We start from the raw sequence: 15,182 nt of genomic DNA, 5'->3' as shown, positions 1-15,182 counted from the left end.
CTACAAAATTAAATTCCAAAATCTATCAATCAAAATAGTTAGTTTGAAAGAAACTGAAGAAAGAAATTGAAGATCAATGTCCTGAATTTGTAGAATTTAGCAAGCCAATTTCCTTGTTTTACCACAGTATATTTACTTAAGTATGCTATTAGTGTACTCACTGTAAACATAGATGATTGTAAGACATTTTAACCCCATAATAACTATTTAACTTGCGACAGCAACTTTTTTTTTTTTTTTTTTTTTTTTTTTTTTTAGATTTTAAGAATGAATATTCAGCAAAAACAATCCAGATTTTTAACATTTTACATTAATGAAGAAGGATGATTGCAACCTTATAGATTTTTACCTATTTTTTTGTTTTACTACTTGACTTTTTTGAAAATAGGAATTGTGTGAAGGAAAATCCTAGCAGCTACACAGAGCTAAGATAAGCCTGTAGCTTTGACAAAGCATTTTTTGTTTGCTCTAGGGGAAGTTCCTATGTTATCTGGTCTTCATAGTTAACTTAAAGCATTTATAATAAACTAAAAGCTTCCACTTCATTTTGGGAATGTTTTTGTAGTCATATTTTGTTCTTACTGGAAAGAAACTTCACAGCTTGGCTTACAATTATTTTGTCTGGTTTTGTGACTGTTTTTAACTCATGTACACCACATAGCTGTGTAAGTAAAGTTGCCATTTACAAATGTCATGTTTATTGCTAAACTATTTGAAGCTTATTAAAATATGAGCTTCCTCTAAGTCCTTTATTTGGGCTTCTACCTGTCTTGAGACTTCTGTGCTTCTCTGTGCTTGTGGAGATGTGCCTCTGTTGGGCTGATATCCCCTGGGAAGGGCCTGGAAGCAGCAGGGACAGCAATCTTTGTCTGTCTGGAGGTAGGTGTGAGAAGTGTGCAGAGGAGTTTTTATAGCATAACCTAATATCTACATCCTTCTTTCTGAGGAACTCATGTTATATATTTTTGGAAGATTTGAACACAATTAAATTGATTGCTGTTAAACACCTCCACAACAATGTACTGTATCAACAGAAAACCAGATGGCTTCCAGGTAGGGATTCTTGTGGTTTCTCAAACACCTGCTGGCTTTAGGCCCACAAAACCATTAACTTCATACTGCAGGTGCCAGTATGCATAGGGCATAGAGAGCACAGGGCTTTGAGTGTCCTTCCCCTCCTTTGGTACACATCTCTGAGATGTGTATGCTACCATGGATCACAATTTTGTATTTGATTTATATTTTACCCTGTAAATATACTCATTAGTAAACTGCTCTCACAATAGCTCTTTGGTTCTTTAGTAATATCCTGAGTTAGTATTGTTATTTCAGGATTGCTTTCTTGCGGAAAAGTTATGGCTGAGATTTTGTTAGGGTTATGTTTCATAACATAAGAAATATTATCGCAACAAAAAAGCTATACAACATTTGTATGTCCAGATCATATTATCATGTTATTAAATTGGAGGTTTGTCTCCCAGAAGGCTCTTTAAGTGGCAGGGAACAGAGCTATTTAAAAAAAATTGCTTCTTTGTCTCTGGAGAAGCAGGACATAGCTCCTGGAATTTATGGATATCCTGGATACTGTGTCAACATTTCCAGTCTTTTGACACCAGTCATCCTCCGCATGATTTCATATCCAGCATGCAAGCCATCTGTTCAGAAAGTGAATAAAATCATCTCACCATGTTAAAAAAGAAAGGATAAGGAAAAGGCACGGGAAGCAGGGTGAGGTAGGGGTACTGATGCCGCTTTTGGTTCTGTTTTCTAGAACTCACTGCTCTCAGGAGCAAAGAAGTTGCCTAGAGAACTCCCCGTTTCGCCACGGCTGAAGCGCTGGGAAACGTGAGGCGTAGGAACACGGCGCTGGGGGTTTTCGGGACGGACTTCCGCGAAGGGCCGCGGCCGGGAGCAGTTCCCGGCAGGGCCACGGCCGGTGCGCCCGCAGCGGGAGGGCCGGGGCCGGGGCCGGGGCCGGGGCCGGGGCCGGGGCCGGGGCCGGGGCCGGGGCCGGGGCCGGGGCCGGGGCCGGGGCCGGGGCCGGGGCCGGGGCCGGGGCCGGGGCCGGGGCCGGGGCGTAACACAGCTGGTCCGACCGAGGCCTGGCCGAGGTGGGGCGGGAGAGGCTCCACACAGCTTCGGCGGCCGCGGAGAGAGCCCCAGGCAGGGAGGAGCCGGACGGCAGCTCTGCGAGGCGCGGGACTGCCGGAGTCCTTCCCGGTGCTGCACCGACCTCATCCCGCCCTGGGGTGACCACGGCGCCGGCGGCCGCCCGAACATGCCCGGGTGCGTTCTCCGTGAAAGCGTTTGCTGTCCTTGGGAATGCCCGGTGGCAGGCAGGACTGAGATAGGTGTCTGGGAAGTTTGTTGCAAAACAGGTGAAAAAAACCCCAAAACTCAAACTCCACCACCGCAGCACAGAACTGTGCAGTAAAATGTGTTTGTGTGCATGCAGATGTATATATATATATATATATATATATGTGTGTGTGTGTGTATAAACAACAAAATTAAACAATAAGAACAAAAAGAAACTCAAGAAAACAAAATGCCACCTGTCCAGGTCTTTTATTTGCTGCTAAAAATTTACATGGAAAATGCAACCCTGTGACCTCAAGGCAAGCGATGAAAAAGCAGAAACTAATTTCCTGACATGGAAAGGTCAATACATTGAAAGGTGGCTTCTCTGATCTCACAATATTTTATAAATGTGTTTCAGTTTTTTTCTGTAGTACCTTTTTTTTTTTTTCTCACAGAGACAATATAATTTGGCCTATTTTTAAAAGCAGCAAAAAAGCCAGTGGAAATTAACATTTACCAGTCTCACCTATTGTGAATACCCACCCCCTCAATCTCCTAAGGTAGTTTCAGGTTGTTACAACCTAAATGTTACATTCAGCTATTTTATATACCACAGTTTCCACATTCATCTCACACATCAAGTAAAAACATTAAACTTTATCAGTTGTGTACATTACATGGCTTTTCTTCCATGACAGATACTGTGAGCAAGCTGTCAAATGGAAAGAAGAAAACAGTGAAAAATGTTTAGAGTGCTCATTTTACAGTATTTTACCTTCTCTGAGAATTTCAACCCTTTTCTAATGTATGTGAAGACAACTTAAGAGAATGAGTTTACACTGAAACATATGTTTAGAGTTGTATTTTGTGCTGTTGACCGAGTTCTCCCACTGCAGTCTACAAGTTAATGTGAGTACATCCTTTTACTTCTAATGCTTGAGGGGGGAATGGGGTTCTGTATTCTTAAATGACTTCTAGAATCAAGAAAATTAGAAAGACAGTGCTCTCTGTTTTTTGCTAACAGAGTACATAGAATTAAGAACTCTTTTTTCACTGCACAGTAGCAAAACAAGGGGTCTTCATTTTGTCTGAATCTTGGGAAGAGATTATCTGTCTTTACAAGAGGAGGGTAGGAAATGCTTTTCCTGTTATTCCTACATTATTCCTATTCCTATAACCTTTACAGACATGAAAAAATTGTGTAGAAAGTTCTAGTTATTGTTAGCAGCTTTTTGGCATGGCATGAGATTAATAATCTAGGGACTTAGAGTTTGTGTAGATGGATGACCACTTGCAGTTGGTGTTCCGAGGACTGGTGCTCACACATAGCTTTGATTGGATTACATGTTTCTTAAAATGCCCATGGCATTTTTATCTTCTAATTTTTGCAGCATTTATGTCTTTGGTTACAGTGAACCACTGTTAGCAATACAGAATTTTCCCTGCTGGGGAACTTTCCAATTATGGGGAAGTTTCCTAAAGAAGTAGGTGTAGTTACATCAACATTTAAGTTGTCACATGAAGTCTTTTGACAAATAGTTCTGTTTTTTCCTGTCTTTTTCATTTAATTGTGGGAGAAACGTGCAGCAGCAGTACTGAGGAGCAATTTGCACAGTGAATATACTTCGCTTTTAAAAAACTGTTTGCCACAGATGTTGGAAGCAGGCAGGAGGACAGAAAGGGCATTGTGGTAGGTTCTGTAAGAAAAACAGTAAGCAGATAGCTATCTTATCTGCTAGCTTAGTAAAGGACTTTGATTGACCTTTGTCAAGGTCTCAAACTGATTCAGAGGATTCTTCTGCTCAGGGCAAAACAGGAGAAGGTTCTATAATGGTTATTGGTTTTCTTTTTGCATGCGCACCTGGATTTGACCTGGACCTACATTTTTTCCCGCTGGAAGTGAAAAATTTAATACAGCCACAAACTTTCTCAGTCTTGAGGAAATCTGTAAGTAATAGTCATACTTCTTTTCTGTATTGTAAAGCTTGTTTTCCCCTACAGTGGGAGAAAGCATGCTAATAAATTTCAGCAATTGCAGGACATAAACATGGGTCTTAGGACTATAAAAGCTAACTTGTTATTGTCTGTCTTCCAGGATTTAATCAGAACTCCTCTTCTGGAGATCGTGCCAACACTCAGTTTTCCTGTCAATAAGGTGGATAGGGTTTGCAGGCAGGAGTATGGGTATCTTTCAGTATCTTGACTGTAGTGCACATACTGTTTGTTCCAAGCAGTGTACTAGTTCAAGCAGTCTGCTTTGTTACGAGCAGTCTACAGCCTCTACTTAAAACAAAAAAAAATAGAAAGTATTTTGAGTCTGAGTGTGCTGCAGCTCTGGTCATTCTGATAAGGGGAGTGCACAATACCCAGTCAGTCTCAGTGGCAGGCTTGTCTCCAGAATAAGGGTGATTATGGCACATTTGTGTGATGGGTATACCTGTTCTCTATCCTGTTTGAGAATCTTTACTTTGGAGCTTAGTTGGTGATCTGGAGTGCTTGTTACTCTAGCAGGGGAATCATGATGGAGGCATTCTGATGCATATGTGTTCAGAGAAGCTCTTGCGAACCCACAGGATTGGGCTGCAATTTTCTAGTGCTTTCAAGAACATCACTTGTGGCTAAGGAATAAGTCTGGTACCTAATCACATTATGAAGCCTAGGATTTATCAATTAATCAGATCTTGCACCCTGAGAATCTTCTTTGTCTTTTTCCTGCACCTGTTTTCAGACTATGCTTACATTGTTAGCAGTGTAGTGGATTACCTTCCTTTCTCAGCTCTATATGCATTGCTTGCTGCAAATCAGCTGTTTGGATCAGGCAGTAGCAATCTGAAGAAAAGAATTAGCTTGAATCAAATTATTAGGAGGAGTCTAGTTCCCTTAAGGCACAGCACTATAAGGGCACATGTATCATATGAATTCAAGACAAAATTGTTTTTTCACTATCATCTTAAAGTTGACAATCAGAGAAAGAAGGATAAAACATAAAAATGGTGAAGAATGGCAGTCAAGATAGAATTTTGTCAGTTAGGAAGTGTTATGAGCATTCCAATTGTCTAATTTCTTATACAGATTCTGAAACTACCACTAGAAAACAGCTAAAGGCAATCCTTCCTTATTTTGGTGGATGTTTAGGGGGCCAAAATTGGAACTTTATTTAGAAAAAAATTCTTCCATTTTTTGTATTTATGACTTAAAGTACAGACTTACCAAAACCAGTGAGGGTGTGAAGATTAAATGTATGAGTTGATATTAATAAGCATTTTAAAATGTTAAAATATTGTGTAGGACTATAAAACCTATGTCAATAAAAAGGGGAAAAACTTGTGACAGAAAAGTGAAATTACTTTTGTATTCAGAGGTAAAGCAGCAGAAATTCAAGGCAATAGATTCTGCTTGTAGATTGACTGGCTTTGTCACTGTTTTACAAAGGCACTATTGTGTGAACAGTTGATTCATAGTTGTTATTACATAAATATGCATTATGAGATGAACTACTCCATGAATTGTTTTCACAATATATGTAACTTTGTGAGCCTTCTGGTAGGTACTGTGGGACCAGGGTAAAAAAGCAGGGTGTATTCACAGTATCTTAAAATAAAGCAAACAGGTGGGGAAGAACCAAGTTCTATTTCCTGCACTGACTGAGTATAGAAAATTCCTTCATTCTCCTAATGGGAGCAACATTCCCTGCTATAGCTAGGGGTACAACTGGGTATTTGTGAGTACTTATTCACTAATCAACAGATAATGATAAAGCATCTATTTAGCCATAGTCAAGAACAGATATTTAAAGCAAATAAAGTGAGATGTTTTTCCTGGACCCACCCATGCAGGAAGATTTCTGCCTGATTATCTACTGGGTGTAGTTTTGTCCTGTTTTTAAATAGGATGGAATTCAGTGTCTTCTGTCCAGTTCCTTGTGTGGATTGACTATAAAGTGTGTTTGATAGCGCAGCTCAGAAAATGAGTATGTATTTATATTTGTCTATTTTTTCATCATTTTAGGTTCCAACTACATAATGAGAAGGCCTTTGTTTCTGTATGTATTTTTATTCTACTGGCATTTCCTAAATGGTAAGAAACCATAAAAAGCAGTAGAACTGTTTTAGTATGTTTTCTTTCCATCTATAAGCACAGAAATGTTAATTTCTCCAGTTTTCCTTCAGATGCTAGCATTTGAGCTTTTTTCCTTAATGTTTTAAGTGAAAAGGTCTAAGCATGGCTTTACATTAAACTAGATGCCTGTATTTTGATAGGGGGCCAGGTTAAAATCCCTGTCAGTGTTCCAGCAGAGGCACCATTTCAAACAAGGTACCATTGGCATTACAACAAAGGTTTTCTAGGCTCTGTCAAACCTGGGAAATGTTGTGTTTTCTTTAACATTGTGGGTAAAAAACAATTGGCATTTATATAAACAGGACATTCTCATTGGAGGCACTAATACTTGCCTGTTACCACAGCAGTGTTCTCAAAGCAACAGCTGAGGGGCTGTGCATATACAGTTCACTGTTTTTAGTACAGCATCACACTGTGTGTGCACAAAGCAGGTGTCTGCAGTTATGAGCGCCCATTGTGTGTGTATACAACTTGCCAGACACTTGGACAACTACATACCAAAATGTTTAACTTTTCAGAACACAGCAGATACTTTGGTCCTTAAAATTTCCTATGGATATGGTAAGACACAACTTCAAAGATTAGGTGTATTATTGAAAATTAAGTTTTTTTCCAAATTTTGTTTTTCAGCTTTATTCACTGTTGAAGCTCCTCAGTCACTCTGCGTTGTGGAACGTGGGAACAATGTGACCATGGAATGCACATTTCCAGTGAATGGGAAATTAGAGTTTAGAAATTTAAGTGTCAGCTGGGAAAAGAAAGATGAGTCAAAGCAGGTTTATGAACTTCATAAAGGAGAGGAAGACTTCAAAAATCAGCACAGTGACTTTAGGGGAAGAATAAAATTGTTGAAAGAGAATCTGAACTTGGGACAGTCTCTCCTTCAGATCACTGATGTGAAGCTCAGAGATGCTGGGGTTTACCGCTGTGTTATTGTCTATGGGGGAGCTGACTACAAGACAATCCATCTGAAAGTTAAGGGTGCGTGTGCTACTACCAGAGGTTCAATACTCTGATACTCTTAAGAGATTTCAGAGGAGACCCTGAAATAAGACATATCTGGATTAGCAGTTAAAGATATCTCATTGGAGACAGGCGCTATCCGATGGTGCTTGCGCAGCTGTGTAACTTGGCACTTCTGTTTAGGTTGAATCTGTGTTCTGTCCTTTAAATCCCCTATGACATATAAGGAGTCAGGTTGCAAAATCATGTAGAGAATACAAAGACCATGAAGCCTAGTGAGCTTTCTAAACCACATCAAAATTGTAATAAATCCTGTACCTCCAGTTATAGACTCAAATAGTGTTACTTACATTTACTGTAAAAATCCAAGCTGAAACTTGACCCTGGGGGCTGAGGAAAAGAAAAGGTGTCTTTCATTTAATACAGCTTCATTTAATGCTTCTAGCTTCCTATTGGTAATGATTTTTTTTCCAATTGTTTAGCTCCTTACAGAATTATAAACCAAGGAGTGGTGAGCACAGGACGCAATGAATGGAAGTTGACATGTCACTCAGAAGGATACCCAGAAGCTGAAGTGATATGGCGAAATAAAAACTATGAAGATTTGACTCATAAGGCAAACACAAGATCTGAAACTGCAAGTGACCAGTTGTACCGTGTGACAAGTACCCTTACAATCAAAAGTGGAATTGATGAGATTTTTTACTGTATATTCTGGAATAAAGAGCTGCAAGAAAATACAACTGCCATTTTACACATAGCAGGTAACACTCCTGAATTTCATTTATGGTAATACACTTCAAGGTGCTAATGTAATTTTGTCCCAGTCGAATCAGCTGTGATTTGTTTCTCTTTCCAAATTTTGAAGAGGCTAGAAAGAAGGACATACTTATGTCATTAAGTTTTGTTATTAATGTATACTTTTGCCATACTAACATGCTCATCATGCGGGTATGGTCAGAATTTAAAGACTGGAGTTTTGTTTATTATTTGGAAGACATGCAACTCAGCACCTGGAAATGAAATCCTTCCATCTACCAAGAATATTCTATTTTGTTGATGATTACTGTCACATAAACTTGAACAATATGGTCTTTTCCTTCCACTACAGGCTTTGCTTTGAGCACATTTAAATTTAAGTAATTGTACACTGATTTTTTTTCTTCATAAAGTCAGAATTGAAGGAAAACTCAAAAATGGACAAGACTAATACAATTCCTAATTAAACCTTTTAACTGGGCAGCTCCTCTGCTGCTTTTGCTTTTGATTATTCTTTACTGCTGTGTAGCCTGATATGTTTTCAACCAGACTGGAGACCCAATCCAACTCAAAAATAGTATTTCTCTTTGTCCCACTTTTACTTAGTGAGGTCATTTACCTTGTCCAGTTCATCACCTAGTTTTAAAAACTACTGTGCAGTCAGACTTTTTGGACATGACAAGGGTTTGAAACAGGCAGGTTTAGAGTGAGAAAGCCAAGTAATTCTTTCAATGGGCAAGTTTGATTTTAACAAAAAAAATATCTGGGATTCAAGGAGACCACTTACCCTTTGCATTTTGAGCAATCATTACCAGATGAAAGGAACTCTCTCCACTTTCTCAATCACCTTTTTCCTGTAATCCTGATAGGAAACTAAGCCAGATGTAACACTTTGACAAGCAGAATTCTGATGTGATCAAAGGCACCATCACATAGAATGCAGAGAACAGAGACAAACATTAATATGTTCTATCTTCCCCTGCTCTTATTTGAAAAAAGTGTTATGTGCACCATTAACACCTGACCTTAGACACAATCTATAATGTTATAATGTCTTTATGGCTAATAGCAAAAATAATACAGTGAAAATGAAAGGCAAAGGGAGGACTTATGCAATTATTTAATGTCTTATCCCCCACCTGTTTTTCTTGAAGATTCAACTGATGGCATTCTCCAGACTGAGAGCAGACGCTTTGTTGGAGCAGCTCTCATTGCTACTGCTTTTGTTGGATCAGTGCTTCTATTTCTGCTCTGCATAAGAAAAGGTATGTGAATTATTTATTTAAGAATATCTCAGTTATTATCAATCTTCTCTGTTAATTCATCCTCACTGAGTGGAATGAGACAGTTTTTTACTACATAGTTTCTCTTTCTTTGCTGGACTTGAGTAGATACTAGCAAGTTGACAGAGTGAAACATTTAATCAGCCCCTCACAAACCCCATTTACCCATGCATGTCTGTTAATCTTTCTTATAGATAAGGATATAAGCAATAAGATTAGTGTCTAACCTATTGCAACATTAAAGCACTTATTTTTTACCTACTGGAAATTGGAGATCCCTGTTCTGTGTCCTCTCTTTTGACTAGGGACCAGAATGCTGGTAGCAGACAGGACACTGGAGGTTATTTAGTGGTTCTTTTTGTACATTCTCTTGAAAAATTTCACTGTAAGAGCTGTAAGACTGTAAGAGCACCTGTTTTTTAAACCGAATATTTAGTTGATTTCCTTACTAAGTTTTGTGCTTTCTCGGTTCGCTTCCTGAATTAATATTAGACATTTTTAGCATCACAGTATGTTGAAAAGCTAAAGCATTGGCAATGATTTGTTTTCACTTGCTAGCTAACAAAACAAAAACTTGAAGAAATAATTTGTAGGTTATCTGAGTATGAAAAGACTATAGCTAGCACCCAAAATAAAGGAAAAATGGTTTTTAACTTGTTACTTAAACTGAAAGTAGTACTGTTAATTTATTTTTATTTCATAGGTTGAGTGGGGGAGGGGGCAGCTATGGAAATGTCCGGAGAGAAGTACTCATAAGCTTAACAGGCTTGCAGGTGATTCTAACAGGCTGCAAGAGGACTGTGGATAATCCTGCAAGTACAAGAATATACTTGCCATAAGAACATAATAGGAATAGGAGAAGAACATGAAAGTGGAAGAGGGGACAGCAAAATCCTTGACTGCTCAAAAGAATCCCTCTGGGGATTTCATTGAAGGTCAGAAGTTTCCTAGGTTGCCTGACTAATATTTATTGTTTGTGTGTGTATGTGATAATGCACATCACATTAGCTTTCATATCTATCCATGTATACACACATACACATGTGAGTGTGTGTGTTTGATAAACTATAAGTTGATTAAAAAGCTAAACTAGGGACAATAGGTTTTTGTCTTAAACCCTAAACTGTCCTGGGTTACCGGACAAGTGACTTTTTAAGACCAGAATCTTCCCAGAATGTGAGCATTTTCCCCTCAAAAAGCACTGAGAAGATGATCCCCTTTCTGTTCCCTGTTTTCTGATATGTTCAAATTCTGGGTGAAAAGATGCAATGGAAACCATTTGAACAAGTATTTTCCAGTGATGTTAGTGTATAGTATCAATGGAGTTCTGGCTTAGAAACAAGAAAAGGAAGTTGGAAAGGAAGCCAACAGACTAGGAGCATTGAAGAATTTATTTTAAAATTTTTGAAGAAATTTAGTATTTTGAGAACAAATGATTACACTATGTAATGTGTGCTCCTCTCACCAATGTGTTTAAGCTCCTCATTAGATCTAAAGCAAGTATTCTGGGTGGTTTTTAAAATTTTTTTCTCTTTTGTTTTCTTTCAGCTAGAGCAAATAAGGGCAACAGACCACCTATGGCGAATCCATCAATAGCAAGTATGTACATATGACATAAATCTAGCAGAGTGTGATTCTTGTGGAAATAATTGCTTGAGAATTAATTTTGTAATGGTGACAACCAAATGGAGATTTAAATTCCATTTTGATTTTGCTTTCTACATTTCATTTACATAACAACTATAAATTACAATTGAAGAATGGCTTTTCATGACTGTGTAATCCTTTTGAAAGGAAAATGTGAAAGAAAAGCATACTTGTTCCAGGAACTGATGCACCCCTGATATGCACAAGAAAAGGTCAGAGCAGTATGCTGTGTTTTGGAAAATCTGCAATAGGATGGGACAGACTCTCTGGAACATAATACCTCAGAATGGCATCACATCCCAATGTGCAGACTTTTTTGCTGCAATTTGAACTGCATTGACAAATTCCTCTGTTTTCTCCAATATCATAGCATGCATTTGAGAGTCTTGGTCACAACATTCATGACAGAGAGTTTGGCCCTGTTGAGAGAAGCTCAGGGAAACTTTAGTTTCTGTGTTGTGATATTGATGCTATTTACTATGAGCAAAGCTCAGTGGAAGGCTAGTACCACCATAATAGGTGGTATTGAAGGAAATTAAGAAAAGAGAAAAGAAACTTGATATTTATAGCAGGAGAGAAGATATTAAAATCCTTTTGCTGCCTCTGAAGATGGTTACTGGCTGACTTATTTTTAATTTGTTGTATGGGTATTTGGAGACTACCACAAATTAAATTACTGTGTGAAAATTAGTTCATGCTGGCCATTGGTATTTTTCCTAAGAAAAACTCTCTTGAGAATTCTTACCCAAACAGACACAGCATTTGGTGTTAATCTCATCCTTTGCTCTGCATTCAAGTCACTCTAGATCCTGAGAGGACTGAGATGGCAGTTTCTAACACAGATTTATCACTATAGAAAAAGTTAAGGCTATACTCAGTGCTGCCTGTATGTATGTCCTTTGCTTATAGAGCTGTCAAAAGATAAGGATACACACGACTACAGAGATGCTTCTTTTGAAGATAAAGAGCTGAAATGTAAGTATAAATGACGATGTAGCAAATTGTACACAGCATAAACCATCTCTGGTCACTGGAGCATTGATTCAAGGCTGGTTTATAGGCTCTTGTTTCAACAGACAGAACCTTCAAGAGATAATACAGCCTCCCATTCCGTGTCTTACAAACTCACCATCATAACTCATTGTGTACTGTTTGTTACATAAAATAATGAATCTGGATTTTAAAATAGAAAGGAAAGATACACAATGGAAAATGTGGACATATATAAAAATCCAAACCAGCTGCTTTTTCCAGCTTGTACTTTTGCTGTAGAAAGAATTGTTCATGCTTATCTGTAAGGGTGGTGATGGCAATGAGGGAGGGGACAGGAACCTGTCACAGCCACTTGAGCAGGTCTCAAGCTGTGTGATTCTGTCTCAACAAAGTAAGAAAATATATGATCAAATATCTCAAATCTATGAAACATCCTGTGGTGTGGAACAGGAGGGTGAAATTATTGTGGTTTTTCTCTCACTTTCTTGCTGACTTCTAAAGCACTTGCATTAATTGCATCCCAATTTCCTCCCTGCTACACTTTACTAAAGTAAACTTACATTTAAGCCTGCTGGTCCTGCAGGTGTTGATCACCAAGCCTAAGAGTTAGGACCTGGAGATATACCACTGGGAATACTGACAGAGGGAGCACTAAATGAATTTGAAATAATTTTAAAAGGTTTTAAAAGAAAGGGGGACCTAAGCAACAGCAAACTCACTCTATTTGCTAAAGAGCACTTCCCAACAGTATGTTTGAATTACCACTTTTATTTTCTCCCATGATCATCTTTTCCTGTTTAATTAATTTAATTTTAGATCTTTAATTTTGACAATGAAGGAAACTTTTTGGTACCTTCAAACTCTAGGAAAGGGGTGCAAAGCTATGAAGTATTCTGTGCCTTCATCATTTTGTAATTTGATAATTTTTTCATATAATTCTTCCTGTTACAGATATGCAAATTGAGAAGACCTAGAGAGAGCAGGGGGAGACTTTTTCCTTCTGTTGTGAAGATTTGACAGCTCAAATGTTCTGTGTTCTATCTATTGAAGGGGATATTAATTTTTTGTATTTATTGTGTGATGGCAATCTTCTATATTGTTGTAACAGGAAAAAATGTAATGAAGTTAAAATAATTATTATAGCACAAAAAATTATTGAATGCAAGCTTCTGTATATGTGACTAGATATTGAGGTATTTTTTTAAATATCAAGGTTTCTACCTTTTCCAGTTTAGGCAAATGTGTCTTTCAAAGATTTCATTTAATTGAATGTATCTTTCAGGTAAAGCACTTTAGGTCTATGACCATCATGAATTTCATAGCTAGCTCTTGACAGGTCATCTTCTGAACCTTCTTTTCTTCCTTCTTCACCTGAACTCTCAATTTCCTGCATAACTGATTTTCCATTGTTTAAAGAATCTTTTCAATACTTTGATCCTTATAAAAGGTGCAACAAGACAAGTTGCCATACATACAGGCATTTTCAGTCCTTAAAATACCAGATGCTCGCAGCTAAGCCTGAAAAAGATGATTTAAAACTCTTGGCAAGTATGGTTTGGAAATTAAATAATACTAAGATTTTTGATATCTTTCTTTGTAAAGCATTTTCGGCATTTAATTTCCTCATGGTATTGCTGGCACTACTTGGTTGCTGCTCACTGTCTTCTGATTTACAGTCTGCAGATAATACAATTCTTTGGACATTTAGGAAAAACAGCCCTTGCTTTAGATGGTGTCGTGGTTTGACATGGGAGTGATTTTTTTAGGAAGTTGGGTCAAACCAATCAGTGGTCAAGTTTAGATATTGGCACCTGAAGTGACCACTGAAGATAGGGATACGCCTCTGAGAACACAGGGGGTTAAAAGCAGGAACTCCCAAGAGCTCGCTCTCTTTGGTTCCGGTCAGGGTGCTGTGCAGACCTCCCCTGTCCAGCCATGGGGCTGGGTGGGGGAGGGGAAGCCATGAGGCCTGGTCGAGGTGAGCCGAGGGGTAGAAGGACTGGAACCGAGCCAGCTCCTGTGGACGGAAGGGTGGAGAGAAGCAGAGATGCCTTTGTCATCCCCCCACAGAGGGAAGAGACAGAGAGTCCGGAGGGCCCCTGTAACTTTGCCGGCAGAGGAGAAAGAGTTGGGGGGGAAGGCGCCCAGCCTTGGCCTTGGGAATCGGCTGCTGGGCAGAGATATCAGCCGTCCAGGGAGTCTGAGTTTTTAACCCTTTCCTGGGAAATGAAGGCTTTGTAAAATATTACTCCTCCTTGATTTGAAGTAGAAGAGAGACAGTCTGGGATCCGAGATGATGGAAGAAGAAATTCTTGAGTTGGAAGGAGATGATGGAGTGGCTTGTGGCTGGACTTTTCTTGTTAGCCATAGACTGAACCAAATTCTCCTGACACAAGCTGCACTTAGGGGGGTGCGTTGGTGTGCCAAGACACCTGTTTCAGTGATTACCAGCAGAGGAGTAGAGAGAACAGAGGAGAGTTGGAGAAGGTGTGGAGAAGCCCTCTGTCTTCAAGGAAGAAGAAGAGGAGAAGAAGACCTCTGTTCTTGGACCCTCAGCCCCAGGGGAAAATGGGGGGGACCCATAGTCCCCCAATAGTCCCAAGATGAGAAACTGAACTGTTGTCTCTTTTGGTCCATGGCAAAGCATCCTTAAAGGAGCCCTGTGAGCAGTCTGTCCATGCACGGTGGTGAGAGCACTGTGACATGGAAAGGAGAGTGTCACCATGGCAGATTTTCTCCGGGCAGTTGCCATGTGTGACATGGAGACACAAGGGTGGCAATTGTGTTTCCTGGGGGGTCTGTGGCACAGGAGAGACTCCTGTCTCCCTTGAAAGACTGAGTATTTTAATATCTGAAGGGTAGCAACTTGATCAGGATCCTGGGTGGTGTCTCACTGTTGAGTTTGTTTGGAAATTAAGTGAGAGGAGGAAGGGTGTTTTGGAAAGTCTTCATCCAGGATTTAGTGTTTGTAGTTTTTATAGTAGTAGTAGTTTAATAAAGTTCTTTTCTTTGTTACTAAGCTTGGGCCTGCTCTGCTCTGTTCCTGATGACATCTCACAGCAATTATTTAGAAAAGTACATTTTCATGGGGGCGCTGGCATCGCGCCAGTGTCAAAC

The 15,182-nt window shown here is 39.2% G+C and overlaps 1 protein-coding gene across 4 annotated transcripts; it reads left to right on the top strand.

Moving 5' to 3' along the window:
- The first annotated feature begins 2,993 nt into the window (after positions 1–2,993).
- LOC137464363 (programmed cell death 1 ligand 1-like) lies at positions 2,994–13,814 on the top strand. 4 transcript variants are annotated; one of them, XM_068175651.1, is made up of 9 exons: positions 2,995–3,210; positions 4,202–4,248; positions 6,310–6,378; positions 7,051–7,401; positions 7,866–8,147; positions 9,297–9,407; positions 10,974–11,024; positions 11,982–12,047; positions 13,017–13,814. In XM_068175651.1, the coding sequence occupies exons 3-9, from the start codon at positions 6,324–6,326 to the stop codon at positions 13,037–13,039; spliced, it is 939 nt and encodes a 312-aa protein (XP_068031752.1). In that variant the 5' UTR covers positions 2,995–3,210; positions 4,202–4,248; positions 6,310–6,323; the 3' UTR covers positions 13,040–13,814. The 4 variants fall into 4 exon arrangements, with proteins under 4 accessions (XP_068031754.1, XP_068031752.1, XP_068031756.1 ...); XM_068175653.1 differs by lacking the exon at positions 4,202–4,248 and having other exon boundaries at positions 2,994–3,210; XM_068175655.1 differs by lacking the exons at positions 2,995–3,210; positions 10,974–11,024; positions 11,982–12,047; positions 13,017–13,814 and adding an exon at positions 10,212–10,360 and having other exon boundaries at positions 4,125–4,248.
- The last annotated feature ends 1,368 nt before the right edge of the window (positions 13,815–15,182 follow it).

Source organism: Anomalospiza imberbis, chromosome Z, assembly GCF_031753505.1.
Source record: "Anomalospiza imberbis isolate Cuckoo-Finch-1a 21T00152 chromosome Z, ASM3175350v1, whole genome shotgun sequence".
Lineage (NCBI taxonomy): Eukaryota > Metazoa > Chordata > Aves > Passeriformes > Viduidae > Anomalospiza > Anomalospiza imberbis.
This window is presented reverse-complemented; position numbering and strand designations above follow the sequence as displayed.

Excerpts from the sequence above, each read along its gene's own strand:
- LOC137464363 (XM_068175653.1), top strand. The coding sequence starts at position 6,324 with ATGAGAAGGCCTTTGTTTCTGTATGTATTTTTATTCTACTGGCATTTC. Across the intron at positions 6,379-7,050 it reads CTACTGGCATTTCCTAAATG|CTTTATTCACTGTTGAAGCT; the intron begins GTAAGAAACCAT and ends TTTGTTTTTCAG. Across the intron at positions 7,402-7,865 it reads AATCCATCTGAAAGTTAAGG|CTCCTTACAGAATTATAAAC; the intron begins GTGCGTGTGCTA and ends CCAATTGTTTAG.